The sequence below is a fragment of the Chiloscyllium punctatum genome, chromosome 15 (assembly GCF_047496795.1).
Source record: "Chiloscyllium punctatum isolate Juve2018m chromosome 15, sChiPun1.3, whole genome shotgun sequence".
Classification (NCBI taxonomy): Eukaryota; Metazoa; Chordata; class Chondrichthyes; order Orectolobiformes; family Hemiscylliidae; genus Chiloscyllium; species Chiloscyllium punctatum.
Window position 1 is genome coordinate 25,593,485 of NC_092753.1, and position 25,866 is coordinate 25,619,350.

At 42.8% G+C, this 25,866-nt stretch overlaps 1 protein-coding gene and 1 pseudogene across 7 annotated transcripts in view; one reads left to right on the top strand and one right to left on the bottom strand.

Annotated features, from left to right (window-relative positions):
• Positions 1 to 25,866, bottom strand: part of dgkh (diacylglycerol kinase, eta) — a 569,987-nt gene that overhangs the window by 337,622 nt on the left and 206,499 nt on the right. For all 7 annotated transcript variants that reach the window (XR_011962527.1, XM_072584802.1, XM_072584800.1 and 4 more), the window contains one exon: positions 16,967 to 17,077. Coding sequence is in view for 6 of the 7 variants with exons in the window: in XM_072584802.1 (XP_072440903.1) it covers positions 16,967 to 17,077 (111 nt within the window). In the remaining variant the exon portion in view is untranslated. The remainder of the gene's footprint in view (positions 1 to 16,966; positions 17,078 to 25,866) is intronic.
• On the top strand, positions 24,020 to 25,025 carry LOC140485943 (uncharacterized; annotated as a pseudogene).

Below are 25,866 nucleotides of genomic sequence, written 5' to 3' on the forward strand. Positions count from 1 at the left end.
TTCCACATAGGTTCACAGTGATAGAAGCAGGATTAGGCCATTTGGCCCATCAAGCCTGCTCTGCCATTCATTAAGATCATGGCTGATCTATCCATCGTCTCAATCTTGAAATTGTGGCCCCTAGTTACTGACATACTTACCAGTGGAAACAGAACGTCCTTGTTTACTACTCTGTCAAAATTGTTCATAATTTTGAACACGTCAATATCTTCTCTGCTTCAAGGAGAATAATTCCTCTAATCTTTCCTTGACTCTACAATCCCTCATTCTTGGTATCATTCTATTAAATCTCCAGGGCTTGAATATTCTTTGTGAAATAAGGTGCCCAGAAGTGAACACAATATTCCAAATGTGATCTGACCGATACCTTGGAGAGGTATAGTATCACTTCTTTGCTTTTACACTCCATGCCTCTATTTATAAAGCCAAGAATCCTGGAAGTTTTCTTAACAACTGTTTCAACTTGTCTGGTCATTCATAAAATTATGCACTTGAACATCAAGGTCCCCCCGCTCCTATACTCCCCTCAAAGTTGTACCATTGTGCCTGGATTGTCGCTCCATGTTTCTTCTACCAAAATGCATTACCGCACATTTCTCTGCATTGAAGTGAAGCTGCCAGGTGTCTGCCCATTTGGCCGACTTGTTAATGTCCTGCTCAAGTCGCTCAGCATCATCCTCACAATTCACTATTCTCTCTAGCTTAGTATCATCTGCGTATTTAGAGATTTTGTCCTCAAACCCATCTCCAAATCATTTATGTAAATCAGAAAAAGCAAGGGTCCCAACACTGATCCCTGAGGAACATCACTTTCACATCATCTCCAGTCTGTAAAATGCTCATCTATGTCTACCTTCTGTTTCCTACCTTTTAGCTAACTTCTCATCCATACTGCCAAGAACCGATCAATCCCAAACATTTGCCAACCAGCCTACCACATGGCACTGTATCCAATGTTTTCTGAAAGTGTAAATGTACAACACCCACCTTCACCCACTATCCGTCACCTTATCAAAGAACTTAATTAAACTTGTCAAACATGATCTGCCTTTGACAAAGCCATGTTGACTATCTGGTATTAACTTATTTTTCTCCAAGAGTATACTTATCCCATATTATGGCATCCATCATTTTTCCCATTGTCAAGTTGTAGTCTCTTGGGCTATCCTTTGCCTTTCTTAAACAATTGCATCACATTTGCAATCGTCCAGTCCCCTATGACTAATCTTGGTTATTTAGTTTTCTATCACCTAAATCAATACCATCTATCATTTAAATTATTAACTAATACATTCAATAGTTGAGACCACATCACAGAGCCTGTGGGACAGCACATGTCATCTGGTGCCAGAGTTCCTGTTCATTAGCCCCACTCACTGACTCCTATACTCTGCCAATATCCTCAACAGGGTCAATAATTTACACTCAATTTCATTAACTTCAACTTTATGTAAAGGTACGAGAATCTGGGCACCACGTCTGCAGAAAATTTTTATCTTATTTTTCTCTACCTTGTCAGATCACCCTTAGTTTGCCAAGCAAAGATGAGATGCCAGACTATTATTGTCATTTGGATTAGTGGTGCTCGAAGAGCACAGCAGTTCAGGCAGCATCCAACGAGCAGCAAAATCGACATTTCGGGCAAAAGCCCTCCCCACATACATTCGAGACACCACCCACGCCCTCTACTCCTCCAAGACTTCCGTTTCCCCGGCCCCCAACACCTCATCTTCACCATGGATATCCAAACCTCTACACTTCCAAAAAGACCCCACCACCAGGGATATATTTCCCTCCCCACCCCTTTCCGCCTTCTGCAAAGACCGTTCCCTCCGTGACTACCTGGTCAGGTCCACACCCCCCTACGACCCACCCTCCCATTCTGGCACTTTCCCCTGCCACTGCAGGAACTGTAAAACCTGCGTCCACACCTCCTCCCTCACCTCTATCCAAGGCCCTAAAGGAGCCTTCCACATCCATCAAAAGTTTTACCTGCACATCCACTAATATCATTTATTGTATCCGTTGCTCCCGATGTGGTCTCCTCTACATTGGGGAGACTGGGCGCCTCCTAGCAGAGCGCTTTAGGGAACACCTCCGAGACACCCGCACCAATCAAATAAACCGCCCCGTGGCCAAACATTTCAACTCCTCCTCCCACTCTGCTGAGGACATGGAGGTCCTGGGCCTCCTTCACCGCCGCTCCCTCACCACCAGACGCCTGGAGGAAGAACGCCTCATCTTCCGCCTCGGAACACTTCAACCCCAGGGCATCAATGTGGACTTCAACAGCTTCCTCATTTCCCCTTCCCCCAGCTCATCCTAGTCTCAAACTTCTAGTTCAGCACTGTCCCCTTGACTTGTCCGGACTTGTCCAACCTGCCTAGCTCTTTTTCCACCTATCCACTCCACCCTCCCCTCCCTGACCTATCACCTTCATCCCCTCCCCCACTCACCCATTGTACTCTATGCTACTCTCTCCCCACCCCCACCTTCCTCTAGCTCATCTCTCCACGCTTCAGGCTCACCGCCTTTATTCCTGATGAAGGGCTTTTGCCCGAAACGTCGATTTCACTGCTCGTTGGATGCTGCCTGAACTGCTGTGCTCTTCCAGCACCACTAATCCAGAATTTGGTTTCCAGCATCTGCAGTTATTATTTTTACCTTATTGTTTTTACCTTATTAGTGTCATTTGCCCACCTTCACTTTGGCAACCTGAGTCCTCTATGCCCTGAGGGAAAAGTGTTGTTTTTATTTTACAACTTACTGCTTGTATTTTTGTTGAGACAGTATGGTTCTGAAAAGCTCTGCTAACATAAGAATCAGTGGGAATGTAGGAGGTATGAGCTGATGAGTGAAAATAGTGTTGGAATTCCTCTATCAGTATATAACATTCAGGGTCCTTCCTCCTACCATATTCAAGGGCCATGGCCTCTATTTTACCACATTGTCCGAAGTCCCGTGTACTCGAGTAAACACTTACAGCACAGCTAGCACCTTTTGGGCGGCACGGTGGCACAGTGGTTAGCACTGCTGCCTCACAGCACCAGAGACCCAGGTTCAATTCCCGCCTCAGGCGACTGACTGTGTGGAGTTTGCACATTCTCCCCGTGTCTGTGTGGGTTTCCTCCGGGTGCTCCGGTTTCCTCCCACAGTCCAAAGATGTGCAGGTTAGGTGAATTGCCCATGCTAAATTGCCCGTAGTGTTAGGTAAGGGGTAAAGGTAGGGGTATGGGTTGCGCTTCGGCGGGTCGGTGTGGACTTGTTGGGCCGAAGGGCCTGTTTCCACACTGTAACGTAATCTAATCTAATCTTTCATTCCTTTACTTGTCCATTACCACTCACTTTTGTCATTTAATCACTCTTGCTCTCACAGCATTCTTTTTGTTCATGTCACCTCTGGCCTGTTCCAGTTGCAGCACTTGGTTGAAAACAATTCAGGGAAAAACTGGCTAACTCCTGAAAATAGACATGGGTTCATGATTTCCATTTACCCATGTCTGTTCATTTTGCTGCAGGTAGTGCATTACATTAAAGTTGCCTGCTATTTTAAATAATTTCTACATGCAGTCAGAACTACCTGCAATGTTCACTGGTTTCAACCACTAGCAGGGAGCCCAATCATAAGCGTCCAGCACTACTTAAAAGCTAGCTCTTAAACTAGAGGTTCATAATGACTGCAAGACACGATGGGAGTGATTTGAAAAATTAATCTGTGCTCCAATTCTTTGAGAAATGGCTGAACATGAATGAGTGTGAGCACCAGGACTTTCAGACAATGCATTGGAAATGGAAGAAAAATATCCTGTGTCACCAGGAAGCATCCAGACAAATGCTTAGGAAGCAGTGGGAACAAGCACAACTGAAGATCAGTGCGAAAAATGTTGGCAAAGAACTTCGATGCAGTATAGGACCAACTTTAATAATACACACCGGTTGTCAAGGTGAACAAGATCATCTTCAAAATGACACCAGTTGCTCCAGTCAGCTTATCCACTGCTCAATTCACCACAATAGCAACAACCTAACCACAATCTCCATCAATGAGGACTCAACCCTTCAAAGGGTTGCTGAATGCCTCACACCTCACCCCAAAAACTTTTGTTGAAAAAACGTTGTTCATGCTATGTGGATGTTGCTGGCAAGGACAGTGATTATTAGCCACCCATAATTTCCCTTGAGGTGGTGGTGATGAACTGCCTTCTTAAACCACAGTTGTCCATATACTGCAAGTACAACCCAAGTGCTGTTAGGAAGAGATTCAGGATTTTGACTCAGCGACAGTGGGAGGAATCGAGATACACCTCCATGTGAGGATAGGTATGTCGCTTGGAGAAGAACTTGCAGTTGGTGGTGTTTCCATGCACTTGCTGCCCTTGTGCTTTGAGGTGAGGGGTTGCAGGTTTGGAAAGTGTCTTGGTGAGTTGATACTGTGAATTCACAATAGAACTACTGCACTCAGCACTGATATTAGAGGAAATGAATGTTTAAGGTAGTGAATAGGATGCCATTCAAACAGGCTGCTTTCTCGTGGATGACACTTAGCTGCTCAAATGTTTTGGATCTGTTTAACTAACAACAGAACTATGATAGCCACATCATGCATACGTATTGCACGACACTTAAATAGGCCTTTTCATCAAGGAGAAGGTGCAGAACAAGTAGCACCTGCATCCTTTGATCAGCATAGATTAGCCAGTGTTCGCCATCATGGTGGTATGATTCCCCACAGGGATCTGTAAACCAAAATAATCAAATCCACCAAAGCATCCCCAAATGTTGGAACTCCCAACAAGATTTCACTTCTTGTAACTTTCAGTTTTGGATATTTTCGAATCAACCTGTTCAGAAATGTTATTACACACCTCTGAGCAGGTGCGCTTTGAACTCAGGCTTCTTAGCTCAGAGGTGGGAGGCAAAGGTGTGGTGATATTATCACAAGACTATTAATCCAGAGACTAAGCTGATGTCCCAGAGGCCTGGGTTTGAATGCTGCCATGGCAAATTCAGCAGAAAGAAAGCTGGCACTAACAGTCCAGTGTTGACCACAAAAGCTCATCTGGTTGTCTCATGTCGTTTAGGGAAGAAAGCTGCCATCCTCACTTGGTCTGGCCTCGAGGTGACTCCAGAGCCACAGCAATATGGTCGGCTCTTAACTGCCTTCTGGACAACTCAGGGTAGGCAACAAATGTTGGCCTAGCCAGCGGTACTCAAATACGGAGAACAAAGATAAAAGAAAATTGAGTATTCAAATTATTGGCTAAATCACACAAAAAAAATTGAACTGTCAAAGTACGTAGACATGGACTTGTGATGCCAAGCCAAACAAGGCCATGAGTCAAGGACTGGAATGTGGGATTAGAATAGTTAGGTGATTGCTTTTGGCTGGAGTGGCCAAACTTCAAGACTTTTTATAAATGTATGAAGAGTAAGAGGATTATGAAGAAAAGAGTGGGACTTATTAAGATACTGCAGGGGCAATCTGTGCATGGAGCCAGTGGACATGGGTGAGCCCATAAATGAGTAGAGTCATGATCGTATGGCACAGAAACAGTCTCTTTGATCCAACAAGTCCATGCTGACCAAAATCCCAAATGAAACTAACTCCTATCCTGCCAAACATTCTGTTTTCATGTACTGATCCAAATGGCTTTTAAATGTTTTAACTGTACTTGCATCCTCCATACCACATCCTCTGGACGTTCATTCTACACATGAACCACTCATGTTGCCCCTCATATATTTTTTTTAATTTTCTTTTCTCTCTCACCTTAAAAATATGTCCCTAGTTGTGTTCACAATATTATAGTCAGGCATTTCACTTGGGATGGTGAGGTCTAGAATACATTAAGGAGGAAGTATTAGATATTTCAGAGAGCATACAGGTGCATAAATCCCTAGCACCTAAAGCAATGTATCCCAGGCTGCAATGGGAGGCAAGAGAGGAGATTACTGGGACCCAAGCAGAGATTTATTAATAGAATCCCTACATTGTGGAACTCTATCAAATCCCTTTTAAGAGCAGCCCACCTAGACCCACATCTCTATCCTACCCATATAACCCTGCATTCCCCATGGCTAATCCAATTAATTTATACATCATCCCTGGACATTATGAGCAATTTAGCATGGCCAATTCATCTAACCTGCACATCTTTGGATTGTGGAAGGAAACTAAAGCCGGAGGAAACCCACACAGGCACCAGGAGAATGTGCAAAATCCATGCAAACAGTCACTTGAGGGTGGAAATGAACCTGGGTCTCTGTTATGTATTAAAAAAACTCAAATGGAGGTGGGAGAAGAAAAAGTAGAATTAAGTTCAGAACATATGTTTATGTGCGTTAATAGTGATTGCTTCATTTAATTCACATATACGAGTTTTATTTTGCTTAACACATGAGATATTGTGGCATTATCTTGCCAAAGAATTGTGGGGTGAATAGATTGCTCTTTTAGCATTAATGGTCTTCAACAGGATCATAATGTTAGGAAAAGAATGACAAGATGTTCAGTGATACAGAAAAGGAAAGAAGTGTTGAACTTTTATTGAATGGAGAGGTGTGATAAGGTTCTTTTCTCCTTTGATTTGATTTATTAATGTTACATATACAGTGAAAACTTTAGTTTTGGATGCAGTACAGGCAGATCACACCAGATAAAAGTGCATAAGGCTAACAGATCAGAGAATACAATGCACAGCTGCAGAGAAGGTGGACAAACAGCGAGGTCAACGTTAAGTTTAAAACGTGAAGTCCTTTCAGAAGTTTAACAATAACCAGGAAGAAGCTTTTCTTGAACCTGTTGGTACCTGTGTTAAAGCTTTTGCATCTCTGTCTGACGGAAGAGGTTGGAAGAGATTATAATTGGGGTGCAATGGGTCTTTGATTATGTTTGCTGCTTTTCTAAGGCAGCAAAAAATATAGATGAAGTCAATGGATGGAAGGTTGGCTTGCATGATGGACTGTGCTGTGTTCACAACCCTCTGCAGTTTCTTACATTCCTGCGCAGAGCAGTTGCCATACCTGGCTGTGATGCACCCAGATGGAATGCTTCCTGTGGCGCACCTACAAAAATCGATAAATCTTTACAGACGTGCTGAATTTCCTTAGCCTCCTGAGGAAGTAGAAGCATCGCACTTTCTTGACCATATCATCAGCATGGGTGGACAAGGTCAGATTTTCGATGGTCATCACTCCTCGGAACTTGACGCTCTCAACCATCTCCACCTCAGCTCCTATGATGTAGAGACAGGGGCAAGCCTTCCACCTTGCTTCCTGAAGTCAATGACCAGCTCTTTTGCTTTGCTGACATTGAAGGTGAGATTGTTATCTTTACACCACACCACCAAGCAGTGATTCTTTCCTGTATACTGTCACATTGTTTGAGATCTGGCCTACAACAGTGGTGTCGTCAGCGAACTTGGAGATGGTGTTAGGATGAAATTTAGCCACAGAGTCATGAGTGCACAGGGTGTGCAGTAAGGGGTCGAGTATGCAATCGTACCTGGCACTAGTGTTGAGGATCGTCGTGGACATGGTGCTGTTGCCTACTCTCAGTGATTGCAGTCTGTGGGTCAGAAAGTCAAGGATCCAGTTGCAGAGCATGGAGTAAAGACCTAGGTCTCAGAGTTTGGAGATTAGTTTGGTTGGAATTATAATGTCAAAGGTGGAGCTGTAATCAATGAGTAGGAGTCTGATGTAAATAGCTATGTTATCCAGATACTCCAGGGATGAGCAATGGACGAGGGAGATCGCGTCTGTGGTGGACCTGCTGCGACCGTAAACAAATTGCAAGGGTTCAAGGCAGGCTAGGAGGCGAGAGCAGAAATGAGCCATCACGAACCTCTCAAAGCACTTCACAATTATGGAGGTCACAGCTCCCGGGCGGCAGTCATTGAGGCATGCTGCATGAGTTTTCTTTGGTGCAGAGATGATGGTGGTGGTCTTCTTGAAGTAGGTGGGGGCTTCAGATCATAGTAAGGACAGATTAAAGATGTCAGCAAAGACTCCTGTCAGCTGGTCCGTGCACGACCTGAGTGCAGTACCAGGGACTCCATTTGGGCCACTCGCTTTCCATGTGTTCACTCTCAAAAAGGCCGATCTGATGGCTGCAGCAGTGACTGAGGGAACAGGTGCATCTGAGGCTGTGAGGTGACACCGTTACACTAGCCTTCTGTTCGAAATGAACGTAAAATGCATTGTGCACATCAAGGAAGGATGTATTTTTGTCTGCTAGTCTGTTCTGCTCCACTTTGTAACCCGTTATGTCGTACAAGCTTTGCCACAAGCAACAGGTGTCCATGTGGTTAGTTTGGGTCACTAGCTTAGTTCAGCATTGTCTCTTGGCATCTCTATTGGCCTTTCAAGGTCATATCTGGATTTCCTGTAAAGATCAGGGTCATCTGACTTGAACACCACCTAGACTTCACTGGCATTACTTCTGAATAGTCTAAGTAAGCTAAGCAAAAACATGCTGCCTATGTTGTTACCTGAATTTTTCTTCCTGTTCCTCCACAAGGTTGTACAACATATTATTAACATAAAGGTTCAGCCGGCAGTTAGGAAGGCAAATGCAATGTTATCATTCATTTCAAAAGGCCACAATAAAGCAAGAGAAATGCAAAGCTGAGGCTGTATGACCTAATTTGGAATACTGTAAACAGTTTGGGCCCATATCGAAAGAAAGTGTGTTGGCACTGGAGGGAGTTCCAAAGAGGTTTACAAGAATGATCCCAGGGATGAGGGGCTTGTCCCATGAGAAACAGTTGGAGTCTGTACTTGATGGAATTTAGAAGAGCGAGGGGGCTCTTATTGAAACTTACAGAATATTGAGAGGCCTGTGTAGAGTGGAAGTGGAGAAGATGCTTCCAACAGTGGGAAAACTAGGTACGGCCTCAGAGTGGAGGGATGATTCTTTAAAATGGAGAAGAGAAGAAATTTCTTCAGCCAAAGCGTGGTCAATCTGTGGAACTCATTGCCACAGAAGGCTGTGGAGGCCAAGTGATCAAGTGCATATAAGGCAGGGATAAGTAGGTTCTGGATTAGTAAGGGGATGAAGTGTTATAAGAAGAAGGCAGGAGAATGAGACTGAGAAACATATCGGCCGTGATCGAATTGCGGAGCAGACTCGATAGGCTGAATGGCCTAATTCTGCTCCTATGTCTTATGGCATTTTGATGAAGCTTGGTAACTCTTCGGGTGAGAATCTCCAAAGAAAATTTCAAGAAAAACCGGTACCCAATAAACACAATCCGCAGATTCTTCAGAAACAATTCCAAACAAACAGACAAAAGCAACCAAAAACTATAGCCACATTTCCTTACTTTAAAGACATATCAGAAATTATTTCCAGACTACTCAGACCCCTTGGCATCATGGTAGCCAACAAACCTACCAACACACTTAAACAGCGATTAATGAAACTAAAAGGATCCATTAGATACTACCAGCAAATCTATCGTCATTTACAAGATACCATGCAAGAACTGTAAAAAGCATTACATCAGACAGGGTCTAGATTAGAGTGGTGCTTGAAAAGCACAGCAGTTCAGGCAGCATCCGAGGAGCGGCAAAATCGACGTTTCAGACAAAAGTCCTTCATCAGGAATACAGGCAGAGATTTAGACCTAGCCAGGTAATGAAACGTCTGGATATCAAACCTACAGATCAGTGAGCAAACCTACATCCTAAACCTCAACCTGAGCTACAAACCTTCACAAACCTTGCATACAGGCAGATTGCCTGATGGGTGGAGAGATAAGTGAGAGGAGGGTGGGGGTGGGGAGAAAGTAGCAGAGAGTACAATAGGTGAGTGGGGAAGGGGATGAAGGTGGTAGGTCAGGGGCGGGGGGAGGGTGGAGTGGATAGGTGGAAAAGAAGACAGGCAGGTAGGACAAGTCATGGAGACAGTGCTGAGCTGGAAGTTTGGAACTAGGGTGAGGTGGGGGAAGGGGAAATGAGGAAACTGTTGAAGTCCACATTGATGCCCTGGGGTTTTTGATTAGATTACTTACAGTGTGGAAACAGGCCCTTCGGCCCAACAAGTCCACACCGCCCCGCCGAAGCGTAACCCACCCATACCCCTACATCTACATCTACCCCTTACCTAACACTACGGGCAATTTAGCATGGCCAATTCACCTGACCTGCACATCTTTGGAGTGTGGGAGGAAACCGGAGCACCCGGAGGAAACCCACGCAGACACGGGGAGAACGTGCAAACTCCACACAGTCAGTCGCCTGAGGCGGGAAGTGTTCCGAGGCGGAAGATGAGGCGTTCTTCCTCCAGGCATCTGGTGATGAGGGAGCGACGGTGAAGGAGGCCCAGGACCTCCATGTCCTTGGAAGAGTGGGAGGGGGAGTTGAAATGTTGGGCCACAGGGCGGTGTGGTTGATTTGTGCAGGCAGGAAACTTGTCACCAGAATACATGAATATCAACTAGCCACCAAAAGACACAACCCACTATAACTGGTTCCCATACATATAGACAAAGAAGGGCATCATTTTGACTGGGACAACACACATATCCTAGGAGGGGCGCAACAAAGACATGCACAAGAATTCTTAGAGGTATGGGATTCTAACCAGAACTCCACCAATAAACACATCGATTTAGATCCTATCAACCTTCTCTTGAAAAAAAGAACTGGAAGTGACATCACCCACCTTAAGAAACCAAGACCTATAAATAGAGAGGCGGGACATACCCCCAGCGCTTCACTGGAGACTCTCACTGATGATGTTACCTAGTCATGGTGACAAAACATCTGAAAACAAGCCTTCCAGCTCAGCCATCTAACTTACAGACTTAATCTACCAAGCTATCCAGGCAGTGACTGGATAACGCAATCATATTCTCTCTCAATCTTGAAAGCATGGCTACATATGGGTGAAAGGGATTGGAATGTAGGCAATCAGATCAGTGCAGATATCGTGGTCACATAATGCTGTGAAAGCCTTAATCTTTTGTACTTACTGCCTCATTACTTTAGATAACGTACTATCCTGCTCGTATTGATGTCACTATATTAATTGTTTTAAAACGGAGATAGAGTCATAGAGATGTACAGCATGGAAACAGACCCTTCGGTCCAACCTGTCTATGCCGACCAGATATCCCAACCCAATTTGGTCCCACCTGCCAGCGCCAGGCCCATATCCCTCCAAACCCTTCCTATTCATATACCCATCCAAATGCCTCTTAAATGTTGCAAATGTACCAGCCTCCACCACATGTTCTGGTAGCTCATTCCATACACGTACCACCCTCTGCGTGAAAAAGTTGCCCCTTAGGTCTCTTTTATATCTTTCCCCTCTCACACTAAACCTATGCCCTCTAGTTCTGGACTCCCCAACCCCAGGGAAAAGACTGTCTATTTATCCTATCCATGCCTCTTATAATTTTGTAAACCTCTACAAGGACACCCCTCAGCCTCCGATGCTCCAGGGAAAACAGCTCCAGCCTGTTCAGCCTCTCCCTGTAGCTCAGATCCTCCAAACCTGGCAACATCCTTGTAAATCTTTTCTGAACCCTTTCAAGTTTCACAACATCTTTCCGATAGGAAAGAGACCAGAATTGCACGTAATATTCCAACAGTGTCCTGTACAGCCGCAACATGACCTCCTAACTCCTGTACTCAATATTCTGACCAATAAAGGAAAGCATACCAAACGCCTTCTTCACTATCCTATCTACGTGTGACTCCATACTCAAGGAGCTATGAATCAGCACTCCAAGGTCTCTTTGTTCAGCAACACTCCCTAGGACCTTACCATTAAGTGTATAAATCCTGCTAAGATTTGCTTTCCCAAAATGCAGCAAATTTGTGCAATTCTCTTCCTCAGAGAGTGGTGGAATCATTTAATTTATTCAAATCTGAGGTTAATGATGAGCAGAAAGGAAAACAGACTTGCAATTACAACCAAATCAGCCACAAACCCAGTGAAGGGCAGAGCAAGCTCGGAAAATCAAGTGGCTTACTCCTGCTAATGTTTGTGTGCTCCTCTATCATTGCAAACCTTACACTGCCTGATCTCTCAAATGAAGAAAGTTCCTGCAACACAGCATTAAAAAAATTTTTTAAAAAAGACGAGTTCTGGCCAGTGTGCTGATGAACTTCTAACCCTCAAACAAAACCAATAAAATCAGATTATGAAGTCATTATTATGGTGCTGTTTATGGGATTGTGCTGTGTATAAAGTGTCGCATTTCTCACGCTGTAGTACAGATGACACATCAAAATCAGTTTATGGGCCGTAAAGCACTTTGAAAAAATTGTGAAATGTAAGGCTTTCCACTTAGATTAAACCGGTCCTTTCACAATTGCAAAATCACTGACACTCAAAGTGACAGGAGTTAGAATTTGTCAATAATAATCATCATCAAATAGGGTGAGTTTACAGATACTGTAATACAAGTGCCTTCTGGTGACTTCAGTAGCTTAGCTCATATCTCTGGCAGTCCACAAGTGACCTCATTATTAGCGCAAGACTGATTCTTTTGGATCAACTTTCACAGTCAACCTTTCTCAAACTCACGGGTAACCAGCCTCCGATAAAACTATATGCCACAAATTTAACAGGTAACAGCTATTGCACAGAAATGAGCAACATCTCTGATCAATGGATCTATGCTGTAATAGCACCATGAAATTGCTCAAGTAACTATTCACACCATTAAAGGTCAGCCTGTCACAACCAGCAGCTCACTGTGACCCTGATGAATTGAACAAACAGTGTACACATCTCACCATGACCCTGACTGACGGTACATACTGTGTATACATCTCAGCGTGACCCTGACTGACAGTACAAAATGTGTGCACATATCACAGTGACCCTGATCGACGGCAAAAACTATGTACACATCTCATCGCGGCTGCAACCAATGATACAACTGTACACATTTCACCGTGACCCTGACCAAGAGTACAAACCATGTACACATCTCACCGTGACCCTGACCAAGAGTACAAACCATGTACACATCTCACCGTGACTCTGACCAAGAGTACAAACCATGTACACATCTCACCGTGACCCTGACCAAGAGTACAAACCATGTACACATCTCACTGTGACCCTGACCAACAGTACAAACCATGTACACATCTCACTGTGACCCTGACCAACAGTACAAACCATGTACACATCTCACTGTGACCCTGACCAACAGTACAAACCATGTACACATCTCACCGTGACCCTGAACAAGAGTACAAACCATGTACATATTTCACCGTGACCCTGACCGACATTACAAACCGCGTACACATCTCACCGTGACCCTGACCAACATTACAAACCATGTACACATTTCACCGTGACCCTGACCAATGTACAAACTATGCACACATCTCATCATGACGTGACCAATGGTACAAACTAGGTACACATCTCACTGTGACCCTGGCCAACAGTACAAATTGTGTACACATTTCACTGTCACCCTGACTGATGGTCCAAACCATGTACACATTTCATTGTGATACTGACCAATGGTACAAACCATGTAAACATCGCATCATTACCCTGATCAATGGTGCAAACCATGTACACATTTCATTGTGACCCTGATCAAGGGTAAAAACCATGTACACATCTCATCATGACCCTGAGCAATGGTACACATTGTATACACTTCTTGCCATGATCGTGACCAATGGTACAAAATTTGAACACATCTCACTGTGACCCTGACCTCTGCTACAAAGCACGTACACACCTCACTGTCAACTTGAGCAATGCTACAAACCGTGTACACATCTCACTGTGACCCTGATGAACGGTACAATCTGTTTACACATCTCATTGTGATCCTGATCAAGGGGAAATACTATGTACACATCTTATCATGACCCTTTGCAATGGTACAAATTGTGTACACATCTCGCCGTGACCCTGACCAAGAGTACAAACATTGTACACATTTCACCATGACCCTGACCAACAGCACAAACCATGTACACATTTCACCATGACCCTGAGCAACAATACAAACCATGTACACATTTCACCGTGACTCTGACCAACGTTACAAACCATGTACACATCTCACTGTGACCCTGAGCAATGGTACAAACCATGTACACATTTCACCGTGACTCTGACCAACGTTACAAACCATGTACACATCTCACTGTGACCCTGAGCAATGGTACAAACCATGTACACATCTCACCGTGACCCTGAACAACAGCACAAACCATGTACACGTTTCACCGTGACCCTGACCAACAGCACAAACCATGTACACATCTCACTGTACCCTGAGCAATGGTACAAAGCATGTACACATCTCAATGTGACCCTGAGCAATGGCACAAACCATGTACACATCTCACTGTGACCCTGAGCAATGGTACAAACCATGTACACATTTCACCGTGACTCTGACCAACGTTACAAACCATGTACACATCTCACTGTGACCCTGAGCAATGGTACAAACATGTACACATTTCACCGTGACCCTGACCAACAGCACAAACCATGTACACATCTCACAGTGACCCTGAGCAACGGTACAAACCATGTACACATCTCACCGTGACCCTGAACAACAGCACAAACCATGTACACGTTTCACCGTGACCCTGACCAACAGCACAAACCATGTACACATCTCACTGTACCCTGAGCAATGGTACAAACCATGTACACATCTCAATGTGACCCTGAGCAATGGCACAAACCGTGTACACATCTCACTGTGATCCTGACCAATGGCACAAACCGTGTACACATCTCACTGTGATCCTGACCAATGGTACAAACCGTGTACACATCTCACTGTGACCCTGACTGATGGTACAAACTGTGCACATTCTCATCGTGATCCTGACCAATAGTACAAACAAAGTCTGGCCCAGATGTTCAAGACAATGTTGGAAATGATGAATCCAATGCAGACTGCATTGTAAACCAACCACTTACAATTGTCCTGGAGCTTTTTGAGATTGTGATGCAGGCTCCAACAGGGATGCAGAGAAGAACAAAGTCAAACAATTTACAATTATAAATCTCGTCAAAATCACAATACTTTAACTCATCATCAACTAACGACACCTTCCCTGAAATCTGTCCTAAGAATCATAGAATTCCTATAGCATCAAAGCAGGGCATTTGGTCCATCAACTGCACACCGCCCCTCCAAACAACATCCCACCCAAACCTACTCCCCCACTCTATCCCTGTAACTCTGCATTTTCCATGGCTAATCCATCTAGCTTGCACATTCCTGGACACTATGGGCAATTTAGCACGGCCAATCTACTTAACGTGCACATGTTTGGACTGTGGGAGGAAACCAGAGCACCTAGACGAAACCCTCACAGACACGGGGAGAATGTGCCAACTCCACACAGACAGTCACCCAAGGATGGAATCAAACCCAGGTCTCAGGCAGTGAGAGGCAGCAGTGTTAACCGTTAAGTCACCATTCTGCTCTTCTCACTTTATCAGCTTTGATGGTTTTACATGGCGCTGTCAATTTCCCACCAAAACACCTCTCCCATCATCCCTCTCCCTACAACACTTACACCCCATCCATGCCCATCGTCACTTCCAACTCCAACTATTCACCCCCTCCACTGTTCAGTATTTATGAGGGGTAGGTGAACACTGCTGGGATGGCAAGGGCACATTATGTCAAGGCATGCAATGGGTACACACTGGCAGGAGGGATTGGGAAGTTACTGGAGTATGGAGAGATTCCAGTTGATTTTCTTCATGCTGTTCAGCTTCAAATACATCTGTGTAAGAACTTTGGTAAGTATCAGTAAATTACTGATGTAGTTGTGCGTTTTGCCATCTGATGCACTGTTGTTGGGACACAGAACAATCTAGGCGAGGTAAAACTAGCAATCTAGATTAATTTAAACTTCTTACATAAGTGCCACAGATCCCCGGAGTCCCAAGGCCCATCTGTGCCCAACTCTAACCTCCATCGTGCAAAAGGGTTTGTCAAAAAAATCCTTAATGAAAATACTTGCATGAGCTGTACAAATCTTCCAAATATATTGTTTAAACAGGATAATGAAAGAAAAGGCAAACATTTAAACCCAAACAAAGGATCGTGACATGGAAGCTTGTTCAGTAAGCTCATTCACAGAAGTCAACATCTTCATGTCTTTATTTACTAAATAAGCTCTTGTGTCAGATCAGTAATTTTCTCAATATGCCAGAGGTTTTGTGAACAGTAGGTGTCAAATACTAAGTAAAGGTTGGAGGCCCACAAACAAGCAAAATGGAAAGCAGTGAGTCAGTGTGTGGTACAAAAGATATTGAATGAGCTGTCAACTAGTCAATGCGGGTGCCACTTGAACACACAAAACCAGCACTTGAAGAATCTGAGAATGAGTTTGACATAAATATACTGATTAACTGCTATTCTGAGGAGGCCATTCAGCACAAAGTTTTTGAAAAGTTTTAAAAAGAAACTTGCGCAGGTACCTTAATTTTTCATCTTCCAGTCAATACAACTCAGTTTCAAAGAAAAGCAAAAGATTTCTTCTGTGCAAACTGATCAGTAACAATCCTACTGGTAAAAAAAAGAATTCTGAATGCTGGAAACCAGGAATAAAAACAGAAATCGCTGCTACAGCGGAAAGTAGAGATAACGTTTCAAGTCTAGTAACCTTTCTTCTGAACAGCAATTTCTGTTTTGGAATCCTACTAGTAACATGGTCAGGTGCTCCTCTGTTGTGTAAGTTGCTGTTTCAACATTAGGTGCGGCAATTCCAACATTAGAATGGTGACCACACTTCTGAAGTATTTAATTAGCTTTCAAATGCATTGGGATGAAATGATGAGATAACAGACACAAACAGGTGTACGGAAACATGCATCTTTCTTTTCAAGTGGTGGAGTTTGCAGAGTATGTGGTGAACTCATTTTCCAAATCGTTGATCAAGACACATCAGTATGACGGCAACAAGCTGGATACTTTTGATTGCTTATTTTTACCTTTGAATCCTTGGCATAATAAAGCGTCCTTCCCCGCAGCTTGAAGTATCTCCTTTTCCAACGTTGAAATGAGCTGGTTTGCTTCAGTAAAAATCCTTCTTTTATACTTGTCTGTAAAGAAATGAAAACACAGCAGTGAAGGCAACTGAAGAAATACTTATGCTTAAAATAAATTGTGGCCAGGCTATTACATGGTGGCTCTACTCACCATCCGAAAGTGGCAAGGAACTTTACTAAACCCTCAAGGCCATGATCAGATTGACCTTTCTCAGGTCTGAAGACATGCCCTCCAATCTCTGAGGCATAAGGTAGTTTCAGCTGGGACTACAGGAGGTTCTGGAGCAGCAGATTCAAGGTGAGCCGGTCAGGCAGCTTCCGAGAAACAGGAGATTCGACATTTCGAGCATTAGCCCTTCATCAGGATTCATGATGACGAGCTTATGCTCAAAAACGTCGATTCTCCTGCTCCTCGGATGCTGCCTGACAGGCTGTGCTTTTCCAGCACCACAGTCTGATCACCAGCATCTGCAGTGCTCACTTTCTCCAAGATTCAAGGTGAGTGCAGACAAGTGAAGTCAGGATAGAAAGAATTAACCAGACAGGCCTTGTTGGGTTGGTTTGTAAGTGGAGCTTTCTACTGGAGGTAGTATTTGCTAAGCATGCTCTGCCTGGGACACAGAATATCATCTATACTATTCCTTCTTCATCCAAGACTGTCATTATTGTAATTCAATCAATTATACATTCAGGCCAGCATTTATTGTCCATCCGTTAAGAAGGTGTTGGTGAACTGCCTTCATGAGTCACTGCAATCTACCTGCTATACATAGACCCACCATGCTCTTCAGAAGGGAATTTGAGGATTTTGACCCAGTCACAGTGATAAATTTCCAAGTCAGGGTAGTGAGTGGCATGTATTTTCTGCCCTCGACTTTCGAGATGGAAGTGGTCATTGGTTTGAAAGGGGCTGTTGAAGGATCTTTGGTGAATTATGTGCATCTTGACGATAGTATACACTGCTGCTACTGACTGTCAGTGATGGAGGGAGTGGATGTTGTGCTAATCAAGCAGGTTGCTTTTTCCTGGATGGTGTCAAGCTTCCTGAGCTTTGTTGGAGTTGCACTCATCCATCCAAGTGGGGAGTATGCGATCACACTCCTGACTTGCCAGGTCATGAAGTTGCAGATGGTGGCCCACAGAGCCTCATGGATGATCAGTCTTGAATTGCTGGATCTATTTAAAGTCTGTCCCATTTAGCACAATAATAGCGCCACACGACACAACGGAAAGTATTCTCAATGTGAATGTGGGACTTTGTCTCCAAGAGGACTGCATGGTGGTCACTCCTACCATCATGGACCAGATGCATCTGCAGCTGGCAGATTGGTAAGGATGAAGTCAAGTATGTTTTTCCCTCTTGTTGTTTCCCTCATCACCTACCACACATTCGGTCTACCAGCTAATGACCTTTAGGACCCAACCAGCTTGACCCAGTCGTACTGCTGCCAAGCCGCTTAGTGGTGAACATTGAAAACCCCCAGCCTGGGTACATTTCGTGCCCTTGTCACCCTCAGTGCTTGCACAAAGTGTTCAAATTTTACTGGGCCATGTCCCTACGTGACATGGAGCCCAAGCAACTCTGGCAAAACCTGATAGCACCAGGTAGAGGACCTTAAATGGCCATTTATTGGGGTAGGGAGGCTGTAAAATTATGGCCAATATTCCTATTGTACAGAGCACTGTCCATATTGTACAGAGCACTGTCCATATGTGTTGTAAATGCGTAAGCAGTGAGCAAGAATGAACACAATACAACTTCACAGCTTATCTTTCACTCTCCATTTTCAAGAAAGTTGCGCATTTAATAATTTAAGAATAATTCAAGCCTCTCTACCCTCTAGCATGAGCTAAAAAGACCACACAGCATTTTTTCATGATTAGAAAAGTTTGTGGGAAATATTTATCTCTGAACTAACATTACTAAAATGGGCGATCCATTTGTTATCACATTGCTGTTTGCGGCAGCCTGCTATATGTAAATTGTCTGCCACACTTCCTACATGCCAACAGTGACTACACTTCAAAAATATACCGACTTGGCAGAGCAACTATTTGGGATGTTTGAAAGACGATGAAGTGCATCCTATAAATGCAAGTCTTTATTTCTAGTAATGCCAGCCTGCACCAGCAGCCAAAATCTGCAATATGGAAAATAATACCTCAGACAATATCTATGCTACATCGATTAACACACAAACATCATTTCTGATCATGAGGAAATAAAATGATTGCAAACAGCTTAAACCTTTCCAAACTTCTCAGATAAAGAATTTAACACATTTAATAAATGCTTTAATAAAGCATTTTTTGTTTGTTTGCTTCTCCATGTACCTTTTCAATGATAATTTACCTGCACTGACTTAATTCTTACTCCAATCAATTCTAATGTCTAAATAGATAGATGTTATCCTAATGTTGATGTGCTGTGTATTTTCTGGAGTGTTAACTGTTTTCTGCAAGCAAGGAATAAACAGGGTCCCTCCAATATTTGAAAAAAGCAAAAACAAAATAACTCTTTTTAAAGATTCTTGAACAGCATCAGCTCAGTTGGTAAATGGTTCAATTTTTGCCCTCTGATTTAGCAGGCCAATGGTTCACACTACGTTTTGAACACAATTTAGCTTGACAATCATGATTTGGAGATGCCGGTGTTGGACTGGGGTGTACAAAGTTAAAAATCACACAACGCCAGGTTATAGTCCAACAGGTTTAATTGGAAGCCCACTAGCTTTCGGAGTGACGCTCTTTCATCAGGTTTCGGAGCGACGCTCCTTCATCAGTTGATGAAGGAGCGTCGCTCCGAAAACTAGTGTGCTGCAAATTAAACCTGTTGGACTATAACCTGCTGTTGTGTGATTTTTAACTTAGCTTGACAGTGATAGCACAAGAACTGTTGTTTCATTGAACAATGCATTTCAAATGTGCCATTAAAACATTATTATTTGGCTTGTTCTAGGAAAGGTAAAAGATATAGAACATAGTACAGCACAGTGGGCCATAATTTCGGCCCACAACGTTGTGTGGAGCAGTTACCTTAATCTAAAATCAACCTAACCTACATACCCCTCATTTATTGCTGTCCATGTGTCAGTCGCTTAAATGTCTCTAATGTCTCTGACTCTACTACCACCACTGGCAGTGCATTCCACACACTCATCACTCTCTGCGTAAAGAACCTACCTCTGACACCTCCCCTATACCTTCCTCCAGCCACCTTAAAATTATGACCCCCTGTGACAGCCGTTTCTGCCCTGGGGAGAAGTCTCTGGCCATCTACTCTATCATTACAGTGTGCCTCTCATTACCTTGTACACCTCTATCAAGTCACATCTCATCCTTCTTCTCTCCAGTGTGAAAAGCCCTAGCTCACTCAACCTTTCTTCAAAATGCAAACCTTCCAATCCAGGCAGCATTCTGATATATTTCCTCTGCACCCTCTCTACAGCATCTATATCTTTCCTATAATGAGGCAACTAGCACTGGACACAATATTCCAAGTGTGGTCTAACCAGAGTTTTATAGAGCTGCAGCAAAACCTCGTGAATTCCAGAGTTTAGGAGTCAGGCAACTTGAAGCATGGCCACCAATGGTGGAACAAAGGAAATCAGGACTACTCAAAGCAAGAGAATGAGAGGACTGCAGAGATCTCAAGGGGTTGAAGGTATGAAAGATGTTGCCCAAGCTTTGCATTGGTCTTGAAACCACAACGTTCCGACTCAGAAGGAACAGTGCTGTCACAGCCATTCTTGAAAACAGAAAGGAACGTGTTAAAGTCCCCAGAAGAATCAGGCCTAGGAGAACAGGAGAAGGAAATGTGGGCAGCATTTGTGGGAAGTAGGAAGAGGAAAAAAATACTGACTGGGATGGTAAACACAATAATTAGTATTTACTATAGCTTTAGAAGCAAATAAAATCTCGAGATATAAATTCAGCTTTCAGTTACTGTGACCCATGAGAATACGTGCCACAGTGACCAAATAAAGCACCTGTCATGGTGCTTTCCAATCTTTTACTCTAATTGCGTATGGACGAAAACTCTCTTTTTTGACACATACTTGGTATCTTCAGGCTAAAATGATCAAAGGGTATGGGGGAGACATGGGAATAGGATTCAGAGTTGGATCTTCAGTCATGATCATATTGGAAAGAGGGGCAGTCTTGAGGGGACCAAATGGCCTACTCATGCTTCTGTTTTATTTGTTTCTATGTTTGTATCTGCATCTGAAAGCACTGCACAGAGATGCCTTGTCAAGCAAAATTTGACAGCAACTCACAAAAGGAGTTATGAGCTCAGTTGACCAAAAGTTTAATAAAGGACAAGTTAAGAGGGTGTTTTAAAGGAGCAGAGAGTATTAGCGAAGGAGAAGGGATTAGGGAAGGAATTCCAGAGCTTTGAGTTCAGGCACCACTGTTTAGGCTTTGAAAATGCCCAAGGTATCAGGATTGAAGAGATGCAGATATTCCAGAGATATATGGTGCTGAAGAAGATAACAGAAATAGGGAGCACAAGCCCATGGTTGGGATTAAGAATAGGATGAGAATTTTAAATTCAAGACACTGCCAAATAGGGAGCCAATGTAGATCACCAAGTCATGGGTAAATGGAACTTGAAGCAAGTTTGGATATAATCTGAAGTGCTTTGGATGAGCTTGCATTTACCTTAAATTTACAACATACACTCTGGTTATTCATCCCTACAGGTCCATACCAGGGTTTGTGCTTCTCAGGTACCTATTCCCAGTTACTTCATCTCATCCTACATATTTAATCCTCGATTCCTTTCTCCATCAGATGCTTATTAACCCCCTCTCATTCACTGAATCAACTAAAACCAGTGCATATACATCATGAAGTATTGATCAGAAGTATAGATGAATGGAAATTCTACAGGACACATTTAATCTGAAACCTTAGTATGATCAATCACAGTTTTTTGTAGCCAATGCAAAACATCTTTTATTCTACTTCAGTACTCAACATTAAGAAAATAGGCAAAGTGTTCAGGAATTGGAACTAAGTGCAGTTGGCTTCAACAGAACAGCTAACACTAACACATGCTAGTTCCTACTGTACTATAATTTCTGTATGAAATGCAGTTATATGTGCTGTTAAAGTGACAAATTACACTTGGATAGAAGCTAATCATCATCAGCTGTCCTGAATCTCATCACATCTAATAAATTACTTTGGAAGCACAATCACTGTTCTGTGACAAATACTGTATGAGAGGCCTTTCTGGTTACTTCTGCCTCCCAGCTTTCGTCCTAAAGTACCTTCAAACAGATAGTCAAGTTACAAAAGGTACAAAGGTACCAATCATTCTGAACATCATGTGCTGCATTAGTCTAAGTGTCAGCTAATCCTGAAGATCTTGATCACTCCTTGTTTCAAAGATTATTTATGAAATCAAATATAAAAAGCCTTGGTTTGACATCACTCAAAAGTATGGAGACATGATAGATAATCACAGAATGATATGCTATAGAACAGGCCTTTTGGCCCATTGATTCCATACTGCCAAAACATTTGCTAGTACCCACACAAGTCCCTCTTTTCCACAGAGGGCCCAAAGTCTTGGAATGTTATGACACTTCAAGTGTTCATCCAAGTACTTTTTGAAGGCTGTAGGTTACCTGCCTCAACTTACCTTCCCCACCTCCACCCCTGCCCCCAAACAGTGCATTCCAGACCCCCTCAATCTCTGGGTGAAAAAGCTTTCCTCAAATCCCATCCAACCTCTTGCCTTTCACTTTAACTACGTGCTTTCTTATTATTTACCTTTCAACTAAGAGGAGCAGCTGTTTTCTATCCACCCTGTCGATGACTCTCATAATCTTATCTACCTCTATCAGGCCATACCTCAACCTTCTCTGCAGCTAAGAAAACAATGAGTTTATCCAGCCTCTCCTTATCACTGGAATGCTCCATCTCAGGCAACGTCCTGGTGAATATCCCCTGCACCCACTCCAATGCAACTGAATCCTTCCTATAGTTTGATGGCCAGAACTGTGAAATCACCAAAGTTCTGTACAGCTACAAAATAACCTTCCTGTTTTTATAATCTATGCCTCGACTGATAAAGGCAATCCTATATGCTACTTTCAAGACCATAATAGCCTATCCAACTCTTAGTCTGTGGACTAGAACCCCAAGATCCCTGTTGCTCTGAGCTTCCTAAAATGATGGTAAAATTGATTGACAAGGAAAATAGAAAAATTCAAAGGAAGTAACCGTCAGGAATAACTGAGCAGACAAGCACTAATTCACCCGTGTAAATTGAGAAGGGTGAGAGCTGTCCTAAAGAATTCCTTAATTCAGAGGAGAGTTTCATGCTGCCCCACCGTCTGATTTGCCCAGAGTTCAAAACTCCCAGTGAGCCTTTTTCCCATGCTCCCATCCACTTGTCCTCAATTACATAGCATTCCCATTATCCCAACTGAAGCCCTCAATTGGCTAATTAAGGGCTGCTTCACACATTTGGAGGCCAGCAGAACCAATAGAAGCCTGGATGCTCTCATCAAGAATCTTTGCAGTGTGTAACATCAGAAGATGCACAGCAACAATTCACCAAGACACCCTCAACAGCATGTTCCCAAGACCACTGCAAATCGGGAAGAACTAAGTCAACAGATACACAGGAACACCACCACCTAAGAGCACCCCTCCAAGCCACACAACATTGTAACCTGAAATATACCATTATTCCTTCAGTGTTGCTGGGTCAAAGCTCTTGAACGACCACATTGTGGGTCTACCTACACCACATGGACTCTGATAATTCAAGAAGGCAGCTCACGACCACCTTGTCTCGGGCAATTAGTGACAGAAAATAAATTATGGGTCTAAAGAAAAAATTGGCATTGTGTTCTGCACGATAAGAGCAGCTTTGTACTCAGGTTGGGTGCTGGGGATAGAGGGGGAGCAGTAGTTCTAGAATACTTCAAAGTTTATATGGAAAAGACTGGGCTCATTTAAGCTACAGTGAACAAGTATATGGTTCCTGATAAGTGCATTATACCAACTGGAAAATGTAAACCAAGAACTTTGAAAGCGGCTATATGTCACAGGCTTACAGCTAATCAGAAGTTTTCTCCAAATGACCTAATAGCTAAAACCAAAGAGCAGAATGTGGAGCTTGGATTGACTATTGGTTTAACGCATACGATTCATTACTATGTAGAGAAGGATTTGCCTAAAAGTGTACACAATCAAAAAATCTACACTGTTAGACTTGAAGTACTGGATGATGCTACAATTCTATAGTTTAAACAGAGCATCACAAAGCTCTTATAGGAAAATGTAGATAATGATAAAATAATTGGAGTTCACTGTAGTGATAGAATTAATAGAACTGATCTGTAGATACCTCATTTATGCAGAAGAACTGGACCCTGAAACATCAATTGAACATTTCAAAAATGATCGCGGCCATAAAATGGATGGAGATGTAAATTTGACTGACCTTCACAGCAGACTAATGAGAATTAATTTAGGAAGTGACACGTTTGATGCAGAGCCAGAACTAAAACCAAAAATACTGGAGCCTTTCATTTTGCATTATCGTAAAGGACCACATTGCTCAAGACTGCTGCTCAATGATTGTCCAGAACCAGGTTCACAATGTGGCTCATCATATGAAACTCTGCCTCCTTCTGCTAGAGATTTTAACACTCCCCCGTTACAACAGATGGAATGACAAGCCTCACCCTCTTTTTCCACTACCATCTACATTTCTCTATGGCAAACACAGACCACTTTCCCATCTTGATGACTTTGCACCAGAGAAACAGGATGGACATTCCAGACTCAACAACTTCAAGAAATACATAGCTTGGAAGAAACTTCCCACCGGCACAGTAGATAGACACCTAAGTTTACAAGATTAATAGCACCTCAAGATTACTTCAGTTATGAGTTCAAAAGAAAATCTTATTCTTTTCCAGCAGAAGAGAATTATAATGACAAAAATCTGCACTATATACCATTTTTATGCAATTAATACAATCATGGTGAGCCATTAGAGCATGTTCCCAGTCGAAGTGAACTCCGAGGTGATTGTAATGTTTTAAAATATAACTGGAACTAAATTACTACCTTTCATTTTAATTTTGGGGATGGTGAGTGCATACATTTTTCATAAAAGTTTGCTTTTCCAAACTTAAATACTGAAGGACCATAATCCTTCCCTCACTTATTGCCTTTTAATATTTCTGTTGAATTAGAATGGTGGAGTTGAAAAGAAAACTGTTAGTTATGGCAACATAAAACATAAAAGCAGCATGCTGGTTTTGTTTTTTTTCATACGATCACTATCTATATGAGCTTTTTGTCTTGGTTCCAGGTTTATTGAAAGTGATTTTCTGAGCACAACAGATTGTAGATAGGGTTTTTAAAAATTAAATTAGAGATCTTTAAAAAAGCAACATCCTTGCATTGCCTGTGAACTAGTTAAGTGATCATGTGACCCAGCATTCAAAACATCGACTGCTTGCTATTTATTACATGAAAGAATAAGAGTCAAAATTGTGCTCAGTGAGGTATAAACATGGAGTAGGTTTATCCACTTCTATGCAGATCACTTACAGAGCCAGGGATATAGATAGTCATAAATAATTTTTAACAAATATTCAGGAGTAACCTCTTTATTTAGAGAGTGCTGAAATCAGATACATTAGGGACATGTAAGCGATTCTTGGATAGGCACATGAATGATAGCAAAATGAAAGGTATGTAGGTTAGTTTGATCTGAAAGTAGAATAAGAGCACAATCTCGAGGGCTGAAAGGCCTGTTTTGCGCTGTATTATTCTATATTCTATGTTCCATGGAAATTGCTAACAGA